Source organism: Vulpes lagopus, chromosome 5, assembly GCF_018345385.1.
Source record: "Vulpes lagopus strain Blue_001 chromosome 5, ASM1834538v1, whole genome shotgun sequence".
NCBI lineage: Eukaryota > Metazoa > Chordata > Mammalia > Carnivora > Canidae > Vulpes > Vulpes lagopus.
This window is the reverse complement of record NC_054828.1, coordinates 94,423,007-94,441,748: the sequence shown is the minus strand read 5'-3', so window position 1 is coordinate 94,441,748 and position 18,742 is coordinate 94,423,007. Positions and strand designations below refer to the sequence as shown.

At 49.6% G+C, this 18,742-nt stretch overlaps 1 protein-coding gene and 1 long non-coding RNA gene across 3 annotated transcripts in view; one reads left to right on the top strand and one right to left on the bottom strand.

The window, feature by feature from the left end:
• Nucleotides 1-3,363: 3,363 nt before the first annotated feature.
• LOC121490514 lies at nucleotides 3,364-11,478 on the bottom strand. The gene is made up of 4 exons (XR_005987700.1): nucleotides 10,308-11,478; nucleotides 9,845-10,188; nucleotides 8,966-9,109; nucleotides 3,364-4,346 (listed from the first exon to the last, which is right to left on the bottom strand). It is a non-coding gene; the product is annotated as an uncharacterized LOC121490514 (long non-coding RNA).
• CAPG (capping actin protein, gelsolin like) overlaps nucleotides 9,930-18,742 on the top strand; it is a 21,626-nt gene continuing 12,813 nt past the window's right edge. Inside the window, exon 1 of one of the 2 annotated variants that reach the window (XM_041754253.1) lies at nucleotides 9,930-10,147. In XM_041754253.1, the coding sequence (XP_041610187.1) occupies nucleotides 10,074-10,147 (74 nt within the window). In that variant the 5' untranslated portion in view covers nucleotides 9,930-10,073. Of the gene's footprint in view, nucleotides 10,148-10,633; nucleotides 10,658-18,742 lie in introns of those variants that run through there. The other variant, XM_041754256.1, reaches the window with a different exon arrangement.

Genomic DNA, 18,742 nt, shown 5'->3' with positions numbered 1-18,742 from the left:
TCTGCTATGGCCTCTAACCTCAGACCAAGTTGCCCCAGGACGTTCCTGTAACCTCCCCCACACTGCCTTCCACAGCTGTGGTCCCAGTCTCCAGCCCCTCTGATCCACTGAAGGAAGAGCTCTCCCCTCTACTCCAGGGCCTCAGGCCCACAAGGCTGGGCCAGTGCTCAGAGGCTTCCTGCAGCTCTCTGATCAGTGCTTCCTCCTCCAGGGACTCCAACTCACTCCAGGATCAGCCAGCCTGTCCTTTCCCAACTCACAGAACACATGACATTAATGGGCAAATCTAGTTGAAAATGAGAGATTCTCCTTGCACTTTTCTTAAATGCTTTATGCTTGCTATCTTTCCCTGGTGAACGATGATCAAAGAAATAGAAGTTAGTGAAAAGCTCAGAAATATGCATATGTATTTAGTTCGACAGGTTCCTTTTTTCCTTTTGATGTATTTATTCATTGAGTAAATATTTATCGAACATCCTCTATATGCCAGGCACTGTTCCAGGTGCTGAAGATGTTGTAGAAAAACCAAAGAAGGAAGTATGTGTATTTCCTGCTGGATTCTCACAATAGCCTCATGATGCAAATGACAGTTTTATCCTTGCTTTTCAGATGAGAGAACTAAGTGTATTAGATTAGGCTACCGTCACAGAATACCACAGGATGGGATGGCTTGAACAACATAAATTTATTTTCTCACTGTTCTGGAGGCTAGAAGCCCAAGATCAGTATGCCATCAGGGTGAGTTTCTGGGGAGAAGTCTCTTCCTGGCTTGCAGACAGTCAGCTCCTTGCTGTATCCTCACATGGCCTATGCTCTGTGCATAAATGGAGAGAGACACTCTCATCTCTTCTTAAAAGAATACCAGTCTTATTGAATCAGGGCTCCACCTTTATGACCTCATTTAACCTTAATTACCTCCCTAAAGATCCTGTTTTCAAATTCAGTCACACTGGGGATTAGAGCTTCATATGAGTGGAGGATGGGCACAATTCAGTCCAGAGGTTAGAGGCTTTGAGGAATTGAATGACTTTCCCAAGGTCAGACAATTAGTAAGTATTAGAGGTGGGGTTCAACCCAAGGTGTGCCCATCCCAGAGCCTGTGCACTGACCAGTGGACAATCCTGTATCTCATCTAGGGTTGAGTCCTTACCCTTCTTTCCTGTGATGGAATTAGACACAGCAGTAAACATGACCTCCATAAGGAGCCCATCCATGACTTCCAGGTGTTCTGTTACTTGAGTGAATTTTGGGACTGTAATATCTGAGAAGTTTGGGGGTAAAAAAAAAAAAAGGCCTGGTGTCTGACTTTGTTTAAACCAAGGATTGATGGGGCACTTGGGTGGCTCTGTCAGTTAGGTGGCTGCCTCAGACTCAGGTCATGATCCCACGGTCCTGGGATGGAGCTTCACATCAGGCTCCCTGCTCAGTGGGAAGCCTGCCTCTCCTTCTCCCTCTGCCTGCTGCTCCCCCAGCTTGTGCTAGTATGCTCTTTTGCTCTCTCTTTCTGTCAAATAAATAAAATCTTTTTAAAAATAATAATAATAAAAAATAAACCAGGGACTGAGGAAACAGAGATGAGGATCGTGAACATAAGATGGAACTTTCTTATGTTTGTTATTTTGGTGATGTCTTGGCTGTTGGCAGAAAGGAGAAGTGAAGTCCATCTTTGAAGACCATGGGGCTAGGACTCTAGGGAGAGAGTGCCAGGGTTGGAGCTGGCCACAGTCTTCAGAGAGAAAGGACCGGATGATTCCTGGGACTTGCAAGCCAACATGCATTTAAGAAGCTATGAAAAAGGGATCCCTGGGTGGCGCAGCGGTTTGGCACCTGCCTTTGGCCCAGGGCGCGATCCTGGATCCAGGATCGAATCCCACGTCGGGCTCCTGGTGCATGGAGCCTGCTTCTCCCTCTGCCTGTGTCTTTGTCTCTCTCTCTGTGTGTGTGTGACTATCATAAAAAAAAAAAAAAAAGCTATGAAAAATCACTGGGGTTCCTAAACAGGGAGCCCATGTGGTAGAGTGGGAAAAACTGAGAAAAACGAAAACAAAGAATCCAGGCCTGGCTCAGGGACTGGAGTCTCCTCCCTTACCACCGCTCCCCATTTGACCTTTGTTCCATGTTTGGACCCTAATGCAGAGGGCAGGCTCCCTTACCGAGGGGTCCCCCTCTTGGTCAGGGTCAGCAGGTCAAAGTCAGCAGGAAACTCTAGACACCACCCCACTGAAAACCCAAACTGAGTGGGTTTCCTGTCAGTATTGCCCCCTGCCCCCCGCCCCACCTTCAGGGCTTTGCATAGGCAAATTCTAGGACCTGGGTGAGTGAAATGGGCCCCGGGCACAGAGGATGGAATTGTGCCATCTGGGTGGGGGCACTGGCCTGGACAGATCCAGGAGCAGGGGGTGAAGGAGGCCTGCTTCATGGCTTCATCTGGCTATCTGTCTGTGGGGTGAGGACTATGCCTCTTACTAATTACACAGGCAGATTTGGACAACCTCTTTCTCCTCTGGCACAGGATTGCTCTGTGCGTAACCATAGCTATCCCCTCAGGATGAATTCCTAGAAGTGGAATTGCTGGAAGCTCACATTTTGGTTGCAAGGCTCCATTGTCAGCAGCCGAGAGCCTATTTTAAGGCCCTTTCATGGCGCTTAGTGATTCTCCCCATTTTCAGGGCCCTAGCTACTGATCTCCAATGAGAACAGGCTGTAATTTGCAGGCCCAGGATAGTCTAAATCCACCCTAAGAAAACAGCTCTCTACAGCAGTGTTCCCCCTATTTGCATGATCACAACAATCGCTGGAGAGCTTGTTAAAAGACCTTGTTTCCAGACCTTCCCTCTGATCTTAAGGATTGGCTGCTCTAGGAGGGAATTGAGACTCTGTATTATTACTATTATCATTTTAAAGATTTATTTATTTGAGAGAGAGAGAAAGAGCATACACGTGCAAGCAGTGCAGAGGAGCAGAGGGAGAGAAGCAGACTCTGCCCTGAGTGCAGAGCCTATCGCAGGGCTTGATTTCATGACCCTTGAGATCATGACCTGAGCCGAAACCAAGAGTGGGATGCTTAACTGGCTGAGCCATCCAGGTGCCCCCAGGACTCTGTATTACTTTTAACAAACATCCTAGATCAATTTTATGATCGGTTTTGGGAAATACTGTTCTACAGAAAACAGTCTGAGAACATGTGACTTCCAGGACATTTTTAGAGTCACATATTGGGGGTACCTGGATGGCTCGATTGGTTAAGTGTCTGCCTCGGTCTCAGGTCATGACCCTGGGTTCTGGGATGGAGCCTTATTTAGGGCTCCCAGCTCGGGGGGGGGGGGGGGGGGGCTGCTTCTCCCTCTCCCTGTGCTCCTCCCTCTGTCTCTCCCTCTGCCTTTCCCCCGCCTTTCCCCCTGCTCCTGTGTGCTCTCTCAAATCGATAAATAAAAGTCTTAAAAAAAAAAAAAAAGAATCACATATGGACTTTTGCTTGTTCAGAACACAGGAGTCCCCAGCAGAGGAAGAACATGACGCAGACTTTGCCCTCAAAGGGCCCCTACTGAGTGATGGAGAGGGCACACCCAGGGAGATGTTCAATCTCTGAGTTTCGGTTTCCTCTTGAGTAAACTGGCCATGTCAGTAGGCATTCCTTTCGTGGAGGAGCTCCTGAGGGTCAAATGTGGTGATGGAACAAGGAACACACAGCACCCACATGATAAATATCCCTGAGACAGTGGTGCCGTGTTTGATGTGGTTGTTGCCAGCAGACAGGGCAGGTGGTGAGATCTAGCCAGGATCCATGGTGTAGCGAAGTGGGCAGCACTCTGAGGAGGAAGGGGGTGGCTTTCGAGGACCCGGAGGAAGACAGTAAGCAGGCTGTGGCCAGAGGTCTCAGGGGTGAGGGAGTGCAGCATGTGGCGCAGGAGCTGCTGAGATGGGGGTGGCAGGACTCCTGGAGCATGCAAGGGGACATGTGCCATTCTTTCCAGCTGGTGAGCATGTCCTGCATTTGGGGCATTCTCCATCTTACGAATCCTGATTCCATCCAGAGGAGCCCCATGAGGCCTTCCCAGCGTCCCTTACAGCTGGAGTGCAGGTGTTTGGCCAGTCACACGCCCCCATGTCAGACTTCGTATCTGAAGCAGGTACCAAGAAGAACCCGCTCTGAGGAGGGGATGACAGCTCTATCCTATCTCCAGAAGCTAGAGGTTGAGACCCTAGTGGTACCCCAGGGACCAGGGTAGCAGTGTTGGCAAACACTGGTGTCTGCATCAAGAGGTGCCTCCACTAGGCCAACTTGGCCGTGACCTTTGGGACACTGCTCCTGGGTGTTTCTCTGGTCCTCCTGGAGATGCTGTGAGCTGCAAAATATTATTTATTTATTTATTTATTTATTTATTTATTTATTTATTTATTTTTGTATTATTTTTTTCGCAGAATATTTTTTTTTAATTAACTTTTATTGGTGTTCAATTTACCCAGATACAGAAAAACACCCAGTGCTCATCCCGTCAAGTGTCCACCTCAGTGCCCGTCACCCATTCCCCTCCAACACCCATCCTCCTCCCCTTCCACCACCCCTAGTTCGTTTCCCCGAGTTAGGAGTCTTTATGTTCTGTCTCCCTTCCTGATATTTCCCAACATTTCTTTTCCCTTCCTTTATATTCCCTTTCACTATTATTCATATTCCCCAAATGAATGAGAACATACACTGTTTGTCCTTCTCCGATTGACTTATTTCACTCAGCATAATACCCTCCAGTTCCATCCACGTTGAAGCAAATGGTGGGTATTTGTCGTTTCTAATGGCTGAGTAATATTCCATTGTATACATAAACCACATCTTCTTTATCCATTCATCTTTCGATGGACACCGAGGCTCCTTCCACAGTTTGGCTATTGTGGCCATTGCTGATAGAAACATCGGGGTGCAGGTGTCCCGACGTTTCATTGCATCTGAATCTTTGGGGTAAATCCCCAACAGTCGCAGAATATTTTTAATAAATTATTTTTCAGTGGGGATCCCTGGGTGGCGCAGCGGTTTAGCGCCTGCCTTTGGCCCAGGGCACGATCCTGGAGGCCTGGGGTCGAGTCCCACATCGGGCTGCCGGTGCATGGAGCCTGCTTCCCTGCTTCTCCCTCTGCCTGTGTTTCTGCATCTCTCTCTCTCTCTGTGTGTGACTATCATAAATAAATTTAAAAAAATTTTTTTAAAATTATTTTTCAGCCTAAACTAGCTAGGGTGGATTTGTCTTACCTTCACTTAAGAACTCTATGAGTTGGGGGCACCTGGGTGGCTCAGTGGTTGAGCATCTGCTTTGGGTCAGGTCATGATTCCGGGGTCCTGGGATCGAGTCCCCACATGAGGCTCCCTACATGGAGCCTATTCTCCTTCTGCCTATGTCTCTGCCTCTCTCTGTGTGTCTCTCGTAAATAAATAAATAAAATATTTAAAAAAAGAACTCTTAAGAGTTGAGACTATTGAAGACCAAACTGTGAAGCCAGATATGGGTGTCTCCTAGAAAGGTGAGACCAAGTAGAAAGAAGTGTCTTAGCTTTATCTTTCCATCTTCTTGAGATTGTTTTTATGACAAGTATTAATTTTTTTATCATTAAAAAGATCAGCCAATACAAATGCAAACAACAATAGAAGAATGAAGGGAGGGAAGTGGGGAAGGAGTGACCAGGATTTCAAATGTCAGGAGGTATTTGGGGGAAAGAAGCACTTGGGAAAGGCAGGGCCCTGGGGGTGGCCAAGGGGAGGTTGTTTGGGTATGGTGTCACCTCAGGACAGTCAGCTTTCCCTTAGCCAGGAAAGTACTGGGAAAGGTGGAAAAAAACCAAAAGGTGTTGATAACGTAGGAATTCTTCTCCCAAGGAAATGGGAATCCATAGGGGCAAGCAGAAGCAGGGGGGTTGGGGGGGTGAGTAGATAGTAGAACTTTCTGAACATTGGGTTAGGGCCAAGTCTGTGGCGTGGGATGGCCCAAACACGCAGGGCTGGGAAGGGGAGACCTGGAAGTCATAAACAAGGTCCTGTGAGGGGTCAGGGAGAATGAGTCCTCATGATATTTTTACCTGAGCAGATGGAGCCTGAGGCCAGTGGAACTCTGTGGTTGGGTTAGAGCAAATGTCAGGGACCTCGCCCTCTCCCTAAAAGTGATACCAAATTGGGTGTGTAGGAGGATGTCTCTGTGTTTTCCTGGAGGCCCAGAACACTAGCTGCCCTCAGATTTTCCAAGGGTTAGGGTGGGGGCTGACAATTGACGCCAGCTTTCTTGGTGGGGTAAGGAGCACAAGCTGGGACCACCCTGTTTCTGCTTGGCCCTGGTGGGCCTGTCCCACACCCCCTGTCCTTCCCTCTTCCAGAACCTTTGCTCAAGCAGACGTTGTCATGCCACAGCTCTGCCTAAAACCCATGAGTGACTCCCCCTGGCTCCTCGAATGAAGACCAAATGCTTCTGGTTGCCCTGTAAGTTCAGGCATGTACCTGTTTCCATTCTCCCCACAGACTCACTTGCCCTCTCTCTGAGGTTACACACCATGAGGAGTGTTGCCCCTCTGCACCCTGTTGACTTAAGGAAATTTCAGTTGGAAGAAATTTAGATCTTTACTCAGTCCTTAGAGAATAACAGAGGGAGGGCACTCTGAATGCATAGTGAAACACAGTAAAAAGGACTCTTCTCAATGTGTGTAATACTTCCGAAAAATTTTACCCCGCCCCCCCATCCACTTTCTTCAGCTCTGCAAGTGGCAACACTGTCTTCACAGATGGTGGAGGCACATGCTCCTTCCCTAAACCGCAGCCCTCTCCCCTCCACCAAGGCCTGATTATGCAAATCATCATAACTTCTTAAGCTATCTTTAAACTTGATCCATTAGCCCACTGCCCAGATTCTAGAAGGAGCACCTGCATAGGGAGCCCAGGAGGTGTCCCAGGATTTGAGAAGCCTGGGTAAAGTGGAGGTGGGAGGCAGGATGGTTGCAAACATAATGTTACATTGCTTTTTTCATCCCTTTCTGGCCTCAAACGGGCTCCTTTTCTGGAAGCTGCACATTTGCCATTCTTTTGCTGGAACACTCTGGCCCCTTTCTTCCTCTTTCCCCATATAAGCCACAGCTTATATGACCCTCAGCAGGGGTCCCAGACCAGGGCACTCTGTCTCCCCCAACGACACATTCTCTCTTGTGGCTCCCACATAATATTTCAGAGCTAGACTATAGACTCCCACTCGACTGTAAGCACTCTAAATGGGGAGCGACTATGTCTGTTCAGTCCAAGGCCCAATTCCAAGTGCCCAGCCCACAGCTTGGCACACAGCAGGCTCTTAACAAATATTTGTTGTAGGTACATATTTAAATCTCACTCAAAGCCTGCCTTTCTGTGAGCACCTACTACGTGCTAGGCACTGGCCCCAACATTGGAAATACTGCACGGAATGGCAGAAAAAACAAAATCTCTGCCTGTTGGAGCCTACATTCTATCAGGAGAGACAATAAATAAGAATTAAAAAAAAATGTGTCTCTGCAAACATCTTTGGTGTCTCTCTCCTTAAAGGCCATAGCTTGTTTCTTTACTGCCCATCAGATACCAGCCACTAGGTCTAGACAGAGCGCCTGAGGCCTGCAGACAACTCCCCTCCCTAAATGCAGATGGGTTACCCAGAGGACTCTTCTCTGGGTATCTGTGACTGATGGTGCCCTTACCCTACTGGGTCCTTTCTTCTGAGTGTGTGTGGAGGTATCTATCCCCCCCCCCCCCCCAGCTTCTCATTCCTCCACCCCCCACCCCTCTGGACAGATGAAATATGGCCCCACTTAGGTCTCCCTCTTCAGCTCTGAGCCAGAGCCAGCTTCCTCCAGCTTCTGCTCTGGAATATCTGCTATTCCCAGAACTTCCTTGTTCCTTCTCGGTGAGCCGAGAGATTATGGAGAACCGGCCTGGCTTTTTACCTCCCTCTCGGAGACTCCAGGCACTGCCGCTAGCCGGAAGTGTCTCCATCCCCACATCCTTCCTTGATGGGCGTGGAGGGCCCAGAGGCCACCCTCCCCATCTTTACCAACGGAAAAATTGAGACTCAAACAGAAATGGACGCTGGGCCTTGGGCCAGGGCCATGCACTGCTATACGCAGGACTAGAGTCCTCGTCCCCTCACCCGGTCCGGTCCGCTACAGGACCACAGCAGTAGTTCTACGGGGAAGGGCGACCCCTGGTGGTGAGGAGAAGCGTGGCTGCCTGTCCTCTCCGGGACTGGCCCACGGAGGAAGGGGCGTGGCCCGCAGGAACGCGGACTAAGGTCTACCACCTGCTGTTGATGCGAGGACCTTGCTTTGAAACTGGGCAGAAATCTGTGAAGCCCTATACAAATGCAAGATTTTAAAAGTATGTACGAATAAGATGGAAGGTGTTATTAGAACAAGGAGTTTCTGGGGCACCTGGTGGCTCAGGTGGTTAAGTGTCTGCCTTTGGCTCAGGTCATGATCCCAGGGTCCTGGGATAGAGGCTCCCTGCTCAGCGGAGTCTGCTTCTCCCTCTGCCTCTGCCCCTTTCCCCGGCTTACGTGCTCTCTGTCTCTCTCAAATAAATAAAAACTTAAAAAAAAACAATGAGTTTCTGTTTATGATTTTTTTAAGTAGTCTCTACACTCAACGCTGGGCTGGAACTTAGCCCCAAGATCAAGAGTCATATGCTCTACTAACTGAGCCAGCCAGGTACCCCTCTGTTTATTCTTTTAAATGATGGTTTTAATCATCTTTTACTTAAAACATTCACGTGCCAAGGTTAACTCTGTCAAAATATGAATCTTGCAGTTGCTTTGAGATGTGTAACCAGGATAAGTATGGGTACTTTCATGTATAAAATACGTATGGTCCTGAGTCGCTCCCATGGCCCTGAAGGGGGAAGAACCCAACCTTGGGTGCCCCTTACACTTAGCCACATTCCCTATAATGATCTAGTTAACACTGTCCTGGACATTACCTGTACCAAGTCAGCTGGATCTCAGGCAGTCAGCTGGATCTCAGGAAGTAGGGATAGGCATTAAATAGCTTTTGGTACATCACAGCCAAGTGACACAGGCTCTGATTCAAGAGTCCAGTGCTCAGCCTCGGAATGCAGAAATCGCTGTTACAGGAGAGAATGGGCTCTTATTAGAGAATCCAGGGACTGGGGCAAGGCTGTCTCCAAGTTTCTTTTTTTTTTTTAAGATTTTATTTATTATTTATTCATGAGAGACACACACAGAGATAGAGAGAGAGAGGCACAGGCAGAGGGAGAAGCAGGCTCCACGCAGGGAGCCCAATGCAGAACTTGATCCTGGGACCCCAGGATCAAGCCCTGGGCCGAAGGCGGTGCTAAACTGCTGAGCCAGCTGGGCTGCCCTGTCTCCAAGTTTCTTTCTTTCTTTCTTTTTTTAATTTATGATAGTCACACACACACACAGAGAGAGAGACAGAGACATAGGCAGAGGGAGAGGGAATACCATATTGGGCTTCCAGCATGGAGCCTGCTTCTCCCTCTGCCTATGTCTCTGCCTCTGTGTGTGTGTGTGTGTGTGTGTGTGTGTGTCTCATGAAGAAATAAATAAAATCTTAAAAAAGAAAAAAAAAGTACTTGGAAAATCAGGCCTATGAGAACTTCCCAGACAGAAATGGGTATGCTTAAAGACCACCTAACTAAATAGTTAATATGCCCCCCGCTCCTGCTACCAAGGGAACCTGGGTGATCTACTTTGAATATCATTTCTGAAGTTGTTTCTAATTGTTCCAAAACTAAATGGAATATTTCTAGGAAACAGCTGGTCTCGACCTAACCACAGAAGAATACAATCTCACTGACATTACAGAGTCATGGCTATACCTTCATAAACTAGGTATTTTCCTATCAACCTCTTTGATCAGGGACACAGCAGTACATGATCAGATCAAAAAAGCTGAAAATAGGGTTGGAGACAGAAAGTCCAATATGTTGCTGGCCACTGTGGTGTCACTGCTCCCGATAAGGTGTAACCTGAATCCCCACTTGGGAGCCAGAAATCAGCTGAGAAGAGAGGCCTCTGGAGAGAGACTGCCGTGGCCCAGGCGGGTGGATGAAGTGGGGCCTCCGCACAGCTCATCCACTGAGCAGACTGACTGAGCTCCCGACTTGTACTGAAGGGATTGGGTAAGTTTCTTCTGTAACGCCTCGGAGGATCCTTGGGTAACCTGAAAGTTAGGACAAGAGTCTGGCTTTTGACCCCGAGCTGTGAGCAGAGCATTTTGAGGGAGAGCATACTGAATGAGAATGCCCTGCTTATAACTTCCCGACAGCCTCTCAGCCTTACCAGGCTCTGTCACGTAAATCTGATGCCTGGGCGCAGGGCACCGACAGCGGTCCTACACCGCGTTGGGGACATCGGGGCACACATTCCAGGCGCCGGGAACCCAGGCCTTCCTCCAGCTTCTCCAGGAGACCCGTAGGCCACACAAGGCCCCTAACAGGCAGGCGTAGTCCCGCCCCAGGGTAGGGGCTGCTCCTCCCTCCTGGGAAAGGGAGTTCCTGCAGGCGAAGGAAGAAAGGTCCGGGAGGCGCGCTCAGCACCCCTCCACCCGAGGGGCCGAGCCCCCACCCACCATCCCCTTCCTCCAGCAGCCCAGGCTGGCGGGGGCGGGGGGGGGCGAGCCAGAGAAGGAGGTGAGCGGAGCAGGAGGGCTCGGACCGGCGCCCCACGGTCGAGCCGGGCGTGCAGGGCCAAGGAGCCCGGCTGGCGGGGACAGAAGTGCCGCCTCTCCGGAGGAGGGGAGCCTCGCTCCGCGGGGGGCATCCCACCGGGCGGGCCACTCTTCCCGGCCTCAGCGCCCGGGTCTCCGAGACCGCCCCTCAGCCCACTGCTTGCTGGGACTTGTAGTTCCTGGGGGGCGGGGCTCGCACGGCCTGTGCGCGGGTGTGTCTGCGTGTCCCGAGAGCCGCTGTTGCGACCCGGTCCTCGTGACCGCATGCCCGAGGGCCCGCTGGACCTGCGGGTGGCACTGAGGTCTCGAACCACAGCTCCCGAGGCCCCGCCCCGTGGCCCCCTCCTACTGGGACTTGCACCTGGGGGGCACAGGGCCTGGCGGGGGTGGGGTGGGGGTGGGGGAGGGGGTGGGTCCCACCGGAGCGGAGCCCGGCATTGTGCCATCCTTTTTCCTCGTTGGCCTGGATCAGGGCGGTAGGCCTGGCACCGGACTCACAGCTCCGGCCCGGCTTCCTGTTGCTCTTTTTGCAGTAGGCCCACTGCCTCAGCGGAACCTGCAAGACCAGCCTCCAGATGGGTAAACTGAGGCACGAAAAACTGCGTACTCTGGCTGCAGTTTGCCCTGGTGTCAGGCCAGCCAGGCCTTGGTGTAAACGTGGGAGAGGAAAGGCCAGAGTGAGGACTTAGCCCGGGGAGGCCCAGCCCAGGCCTGTGGGCCACCCTGGGCAAGAGGAGGGTCCAGGGCCCTTTTAGTTTTTAAAAGAGTCTGTGATCAGTGCTGTCTCAAAAATGATGAACAGACTCGCCCAGGACTGGCTGAGCACGTTAGAGCTGACTCCCTCATAGGATTGACAGATAAGATTTTATTTGCCAAATTTGGCAACCCTGTAGAGGGAGCTCAGGAAGGGAGGAAGTTTCTAGTGAGGAAGAAAACCAGAAAATGGGGCAACCCTGGCCCATAGATTTGCTTTGAGGATTACATAAGCAGAGTAGTATATTCACAGACTTGTGCAACTATTACCACAATCTAATCTTAGAACATTTTCATCACCCCAAAAGGAAACTGGTGTCTATTAGCAACCAACCCCTGAACCCCACCCTCTTATCCCCTCTAGCCCTAGGCAACCATTAATTTACTATTTATCTCTACAGATTTGCCTGTTCTGGACATTTCATGGAATCATATAATATGTGATCTTTTGTGATGGGATTCTTTCACTTAGCATAATGTTTTAAAAATGCATCCAGGTTGTAGCATGTATCAATATTCTATACTATTTTTTGCAACTTCTTGCAAGACTATAATTATTTTGAGATACTTTTTTTTTTTTTTAAGATTTATTCTCATGTTTATTCACGAGAGACACAGAGGGGCAGAGACCAGGCAGAGGGAGAAGCAGACTCCCTATAAGGAGCCCAGTGTGGGACTTGATCCCAGGATCCCGGGATGCCAAAGGCAGATGCTCAAACACTGAGCCACCCAGGCGTCCCCCAAATTCTTTTCTTTAAAGCAAAGTATCTAGAGGGTGAACAGAGGTAGTTTGTTACAAGTGAAAGGACTGCCAACTGGCACTAGCATTTGATGCTGAGACCAGGATGGGCCCTGGGAAAGGAGGAAGGAGTGCAGGCCTGGTGGGGAGGAGGTGGGAGTGTCTGACACAGCCCAGCTCCACCTCAGGAGGCTGTATGCTGTGAGGGTTGGGAGGATCTCACTACCAGGCTCCCAATCCACCTTTTGCCACTAACTAAAGGGATTCTGGAGCAAGTTTTTTTGTTTTGTTTTGTTTTACCTTACTTGGCCTCCATTTCCTCATCTGGAAATGTAAAATGTAAATGTAAAAGGGAGATAATAATAAAATTATCTACTTTAGAGAATAAATGGGAGGATTAAAGAAGAAAATCATATAAAGGACAGCATCTGGATAGTGCCAGCACTCAAGATTGTTAGCTCTTATCATGAGCTTACAATGGTGTTGAGGACCCAGTGTGACCCTGGCTTTGAGGGGATAAACCAGCCCTTCCTCCTGCCCCAACCACCTAGTGCCCTTCTTGTCACCACAGTGCTCCACTGGAGCTCCTCCTGGCCTGCTCATTTATACTGTACTGGATGAGTCACACTTTCCAAGGAGTCACCAAGAAATTCCAGCAAGTCATGCCCAGAATGTCTCTGAGCACCCAACAGCTTTATTCAGAAAATATGGTGGTCCAGACTCCTGGCCAATCCTTGGAGCTGGTTGAAAGGATCTAGGAAGATTCATTACAGATCAAATTTAAAGGCTAGATGCATTCTGAATCAATGTCTTCCAAGGAATATTTTGGGGAATTTTGATGCTGGAATTTTTAAGTGTTGCAACGGATCCCTTCCAGTTTCCCAGGATGAGAAAATACAACTGCTCAGCCTGAGCTGTGCCTCTGGATTGAAGTCAGAAGACCCAGAAGGGACTTTTTGTCTGGTGTCTGCATTTTACAGATGGGAAACAGACTCAGAGAGGACCATATGGCAAGGTAGTTAGAAGCCAGGTTGGGAACTCAATTAGGGAGAATCTTTTGTAATTCCAAGAAATTCTTAACCCTGAAGATCAATCCATAAGCCCGGGTCCATGGACAGAGAAGCAGAGAGCTGGCCATCTTGGATGGCTCCAGACCTTGGCCAGAGCCAAAATAGCCAAATCCAGAAGTCAGTGTCAGATGCCTCTCTCTCCTGGTTTTTTCAACCAGATGTTTGTCCTAGAAGTGATTTATTATTAATAATAATAATAGTAGCACCTAACATGTGTCCAGGCCTTTATTTTTTTCAAAGAGTTTCCCATGGGTCATCTCACTGGATACCCACAATTCCCCAAGATAGGATGACGGTTTTATTTTCCTCCCTTCACAGGTGAGGAACCTGTGGCTCAAAAGGTTTAAGTGACTTTCCCTAGGTGACAAAGTACCTTGAGGCCACACTAGAATGTAGGGATTTTGCTCTCTAGTCTGCTAATTAAAATAAAAATTTAGTTAAAAAAATTTTTTTTTGAGTGTCTATACCTGCTATGTGCTCTGCTGGGTGCTGGTGTCTGGGGAGCAGGTATTTCTTGGTCCCTTCAAGGTCCTTCTAGATAGACTAAGAATCAAATTGACATGAGACAGATTAACAGGAGAAAATGAATAGTGTACATATGGGGAGCCCACACAGACATGGAAATTCCAGAGCCAGCCAGGCAAAATGAGATCTAGATGCCATTCTGAGTTAAGGAGAAGGAGGTAGGGTTTTGGGATTTCAAAGGGAAAGAATGCAACTCACAGGCAGATGAAAAAGAGTAAAGGTTTGATAAACAAATGTTTCCTAGGCCACTCACAAACAAGGGGACAAAGAGGACTTTGATCAGAGATGAGTTGGCTAGGTTCCTAACCGTCTACCACACCTAGTTCATAGGATAATGTAGTTGTTGATGGTGATAGCTGTCTTCCTGGAACAGGTCCCTATTTAAAACTTTTTAGGCATTTTCTGGGGAAAAGGGGTAAAGAGCTTTTTCTGGATCTGCTGGGTTTTGATTGCTTTTTAACTCAATATGGTCTTCATTCCAAAGTGGCCCATCTTGTCATGGCCTGCCTTTGGACTCTTCATTTCACAAGGAAAACCTGATGTAGCTTCTGGACTGGAGGAGCCAACAGTGTGGTGGGAGAGGCACATGTGTAGCAGATAATAAAAAGGGATAATGGCAAGGGAACTTTCTAGGGGGGTGGAAGTGTTTTGTATCTTGGTAGGATATAGGTTTATATGGGTGTTTGCATGTGCCAAAACTCATTATGCTTATGATTTGTGCATTTCACTGTAAATTTTACCTAAAAATGTAGAAAATGAGAATGCTCTGGAAAGACTGTGTCTAGCTGGGCATTGGCAGGGCACAACCATTGGGAAGTGAGCCAAGGCAACTAGGTTTTCCGTAGATACAATTCCACTTTTCCTAGTGGGGCGTGGTTGAAAAGCTTTCCCATGGAGGCTGTAGACCCAGGTGGCCTAGTAGCCTTGATGCTCAGAGCACCTGGAGACTACAGTGGAGGGAGGCAGAGATCGCTGTTTCAGGGGACAGATATTTCAGCTGAGTCTGCAGGGTGAGCAGTTGACTAGAGGAGGGTGGACAGGGGGAAGGTCGTTTCTTTTTTTTTTTTTTTCTTTTTTAAAGATTTTATTTATTTATTCATGAGAGACACGGGGGTGGAGGGCAGGAGAAAGAGAGAGAGGCAGAGACACAGGCACAGGGAGAAGCAGGCTCCATGCAGGGAGCCCGACGTGGGACTTGATCCCGGGACTCCAGGATCATGCCCTGGGCCGAAGGCAGGCACTTAACCACTGAACCACCCAGGGATCCCCCGGGAGGGTAGTTTCTAAGCGCTGCTCAGTGAAGTGTCATTGCCCAGCACAGTCCAGATGGAAAGGGATAGAACCAAGCTTTTAACTGCTTCCCTTATCCCAACCTGTGTTAGTAGGCCTCTGAGAAATTCAGGCTGGTTGGAAAATCTTTTTAAAAATATATTTTAAAATAATAATAATAATAATAATAATAATGAAATAAATTTTATTGGGGCACTGGGTGGTGCAGTAAGTTGAGCATCCAACTCTTGGTTTCAGCTTAGGTCATGATCTTGGTGTCCTGGGATCGAGCCCTAGAGCCTCAGTTTGGGCACCCTCAACATGGGGTCTGCTTGGGATTTTTTTCTCCCTCTCCCTCTGCCCCTCCCTCTGCTTGTGCTCTCTCTCTCTCTCTCTCAGATGAATAAATAAAATAAAATCCCTATTTACTAATTATCTGGGAGAGAGAGTGCACAAGAGTGGGGAGGGGCAGAAGGAGAGAATCTCAAGCAGACTCCCCTCTGAGCATGGAGTCCAATTGAGGACTCAATTCTGCGACCCATGAGATCATGACCCGAGCTTAAACCAAGAGTCAGACACTCAATTGACTGAGCCACCTCAGCTCCCTTAGTTGCAAGTTTTAAAGCTGCTTCCTGGCACCTGGGTGGCTCAGTGGTTGAGTGTCGGTCTTTGGCTCAGGTGGCAATCCTGGGGTCCTAGGATTGAGTCCCACATCTGGCTCCCCGTGGGGAGCCTGCTTCTCCCTCTGCTTATGTCTCTGCCCCTCTCAGTGTCTCTCATTAATGAATGAATGAAGAATAAATAAATAAATAAATAAATAAATAAATAAATAAATAAATAATAAAAACAAGCTGCTTCCCAAGAAAGGAAAACAGTGTCCTGTTACCACTGTATCAGGAGGCCAGGTCCATAGCCTGATCCCAATGCCTTTTGGCAGCTGATATCTTTTGGGGTTTGCCTGCCGCTCATGGCTCTCCACTCAGGATCCAAGGTGGAAGAGTGGCCCACGTGCTGCTTGACTCACTTTCTGGAGGGCCTGGCTGTCTGGGGCAGACACTGGCTGGCCTGTCTTCCTCTGAATAGAGAGAAGGGGGAGGAGGTACTGCGGGCCTAGCCCGGGCTTTGAGGTCAGACCAGCCCTGGCTAGGATCCTGGTTCTGCTGCTGAACTGGCAGTGAGACCCTGGACAAGTCATCCCCTCTGAGCCTCCTTGACACTTGTCCGTCCATTAGACGGCAGAAGGTCTGCCTGGAAAGCACCAGTACATAGCAGGCACGGAGGGGACAGCCGCAGTTAGCGTGACTGCGGCCACCGATCTACCAATCGCCGGGGCTGTGGCCGGGGCAATCTCCGGCGGACTTCCCCGCGCGGCTTGGCAGGGGTTAGCCTCCCTAACGCCGCTTGGATTCTAGGTCCACGTGGGCGCCCCGGTCCCGGGGAGCGGCAGGGGCGGCGGGCGGCTCAGCAGCGCCCCCAGCCGGGCTCCGGCCCGCGGGCGCTCCCTCTGCCTGCCCCGGGCGCGGGGGCCGCGGAGGCAGCCGCCCCGAGCTACCCCGCGAGGCGCACGCAGGCCGGCGGCGCTCTGGGGTCCCGGCGCCCGCGCCCGGCCCCCCTGTGGGCGTCGAGGGGCTCGGCGGCCCGGGACGCCTCCTCGGGGAGCTAGCTCCACCCTCCCCTCTCTCGGGCACACCCGCTCGCCTTCCGTGTGGCCCCGCTTCCCGAAAGGAGGGGCGGGAAAGGGCGGGTCCTTGCTAAAGAAATGCTTTCTTTTACTCCATCTGTGAATGTGAGTCTGGCTTAAAAAGCGAAAAAACAAAACAAAACAAACAAAACAAAAAACAAAAACCAAAACCCAAACCAAAAAACAAGTTGTAGAGTCCGGTTGCCAGATAGGTTTTAGCGTGCTTTGAGTGCTAAGGCGCTCGGATTCCCCAGCTGAGTGACCTGCTCTTTTGTTTTGCTGTTAACTCAGGAAACTTTATTTTTGTGGTGATGGGGCCACGTTTCACCAAGCGAGGCTCAAATGTGGAGAACAGTGACTCCCATTCATCCTGTGTCCTGGGTAATGCAGAGTCCAGAATCTAAGAGTCCCCCCAGTTACCCCTGGGTATAGCCTTGCTAGGGTGGAAGTAAGGGGAGGGGGCAAGAGGCAGTGAGGTGTGGTATAATTTTCCATCCCCCTGCCAGCTACACCAAGCTTGTGGTTGGAGGGTGCAGGGGCATTAATTTCCTGAGGCAGCCGGCATGTGTGCTGGGGTTAACCTAGTAAACCCTCTTTTTTGGGAAGAAAAAGAAGTCTAGGTTTATCTATTTAGCATCTATTTGCTAATTAGTTTTATGATCTCATTTAATCTTCACCTTTCTCTTTCCGCTCGTTTTACAGATTGGGTTTGGGGAGGCTCCAGATTAAACATAGCGAGTAAGTAGTCAAACTGTTCAGCTCATCCCACTCTGCCAGATGATCTGTCCAGCCTCCGGTTCTGGTGGGGACAATGCTCTTGCTGGTACTACAGCCCAGACTATGCTGCGCTTAAGTTTAAGCTCCAGCAGTTTAAGCATGGAGACACTCAGATGCCAGCTAGTCTGCATTCTCCAAAGAGAATTTACTGCCTTGTTCTGGTCCAGAAATTTTAACATGTGGATTGACTTAGTTCTGCTGCCCAAATTGCTGCCTCCTGGGTGGGGCTGTAGACCAGACCTAGGCCAGGGCAGGCCTGTGTGCTGAACAGGCAGGCCAGAGTCCTGATGGAGGAGCCACACATGTGGTTAAGTAACTGGATGCCCACTTGCTCCTGGAGCACACACAAACTCTGCTTCATCCCTCTGCATGGATTCAGAAAGAAATAGAAGCTTCCCTTATACTGCCTCTGTCAGCCATTCATTCCTGGATGACCTTGAGTCTGGACACACAGGACCGTGGGCCAGACATTTGTGTTCTCAGGGCCTCAGCATCCTCCTCTAGAAAGTGTGCAAGCAAGTTGGCCAGACTAGCTCTGGGGTCCTACAATGTGATGTAGGCGAGATGGCCCCCTGGATAAGCCAGAACCACTCTCTCTCTCTCTCTCTCTCTCTCTCTCTCTCTCTCTTTTTTTGAAAGTAGGCTCTACACCCAATGTGGGGCTCAAACTCACAGCCCTAAGGTTATGAGTCACATGCTCTACCCACTGAGCCAGCCAGGCACCTGGAACCACCCTTCCTTCTATTGCTGTCTCTCGGAGTGCCCAGTGCCAAGACTGTGTGCAAACATCTGGTGAACAAAAGAAGATGACCGAGGGTAGACTCGAGGCATTTGACATACAGGACACAGCGAAGAATGTGTCCCAGACCCCAGACACTCCCTCCTTAGTGAGCTATAAAAATCAATCTATCATGGGATCCCTGGGTGGCACAGCGGTTTGGCGCCTGCCTTTGGCCCAGGGCGCGATCCTGGAGACCCGGGATCGAATCCCACGTCAGGCTCCCGGTGCATGGAGCCTGCTTCTCCCTCTGCCTGTGTCTCTGCCTCTCTCTATCTCTCTGTGACTATCATAAATAAATAAAAACTAAAAAAAATATTTACAAAAAAAAATCAATCTATCAGTCAATCAAATGTATGCATCCAGGGCAAGGAGAAAGACAAGTCTGGGGGAGGAGGAAAAAGTCACTGCGGAAGCAAGCAGTGACCCCTCCCAGGAAACGTGACTAACCCAGC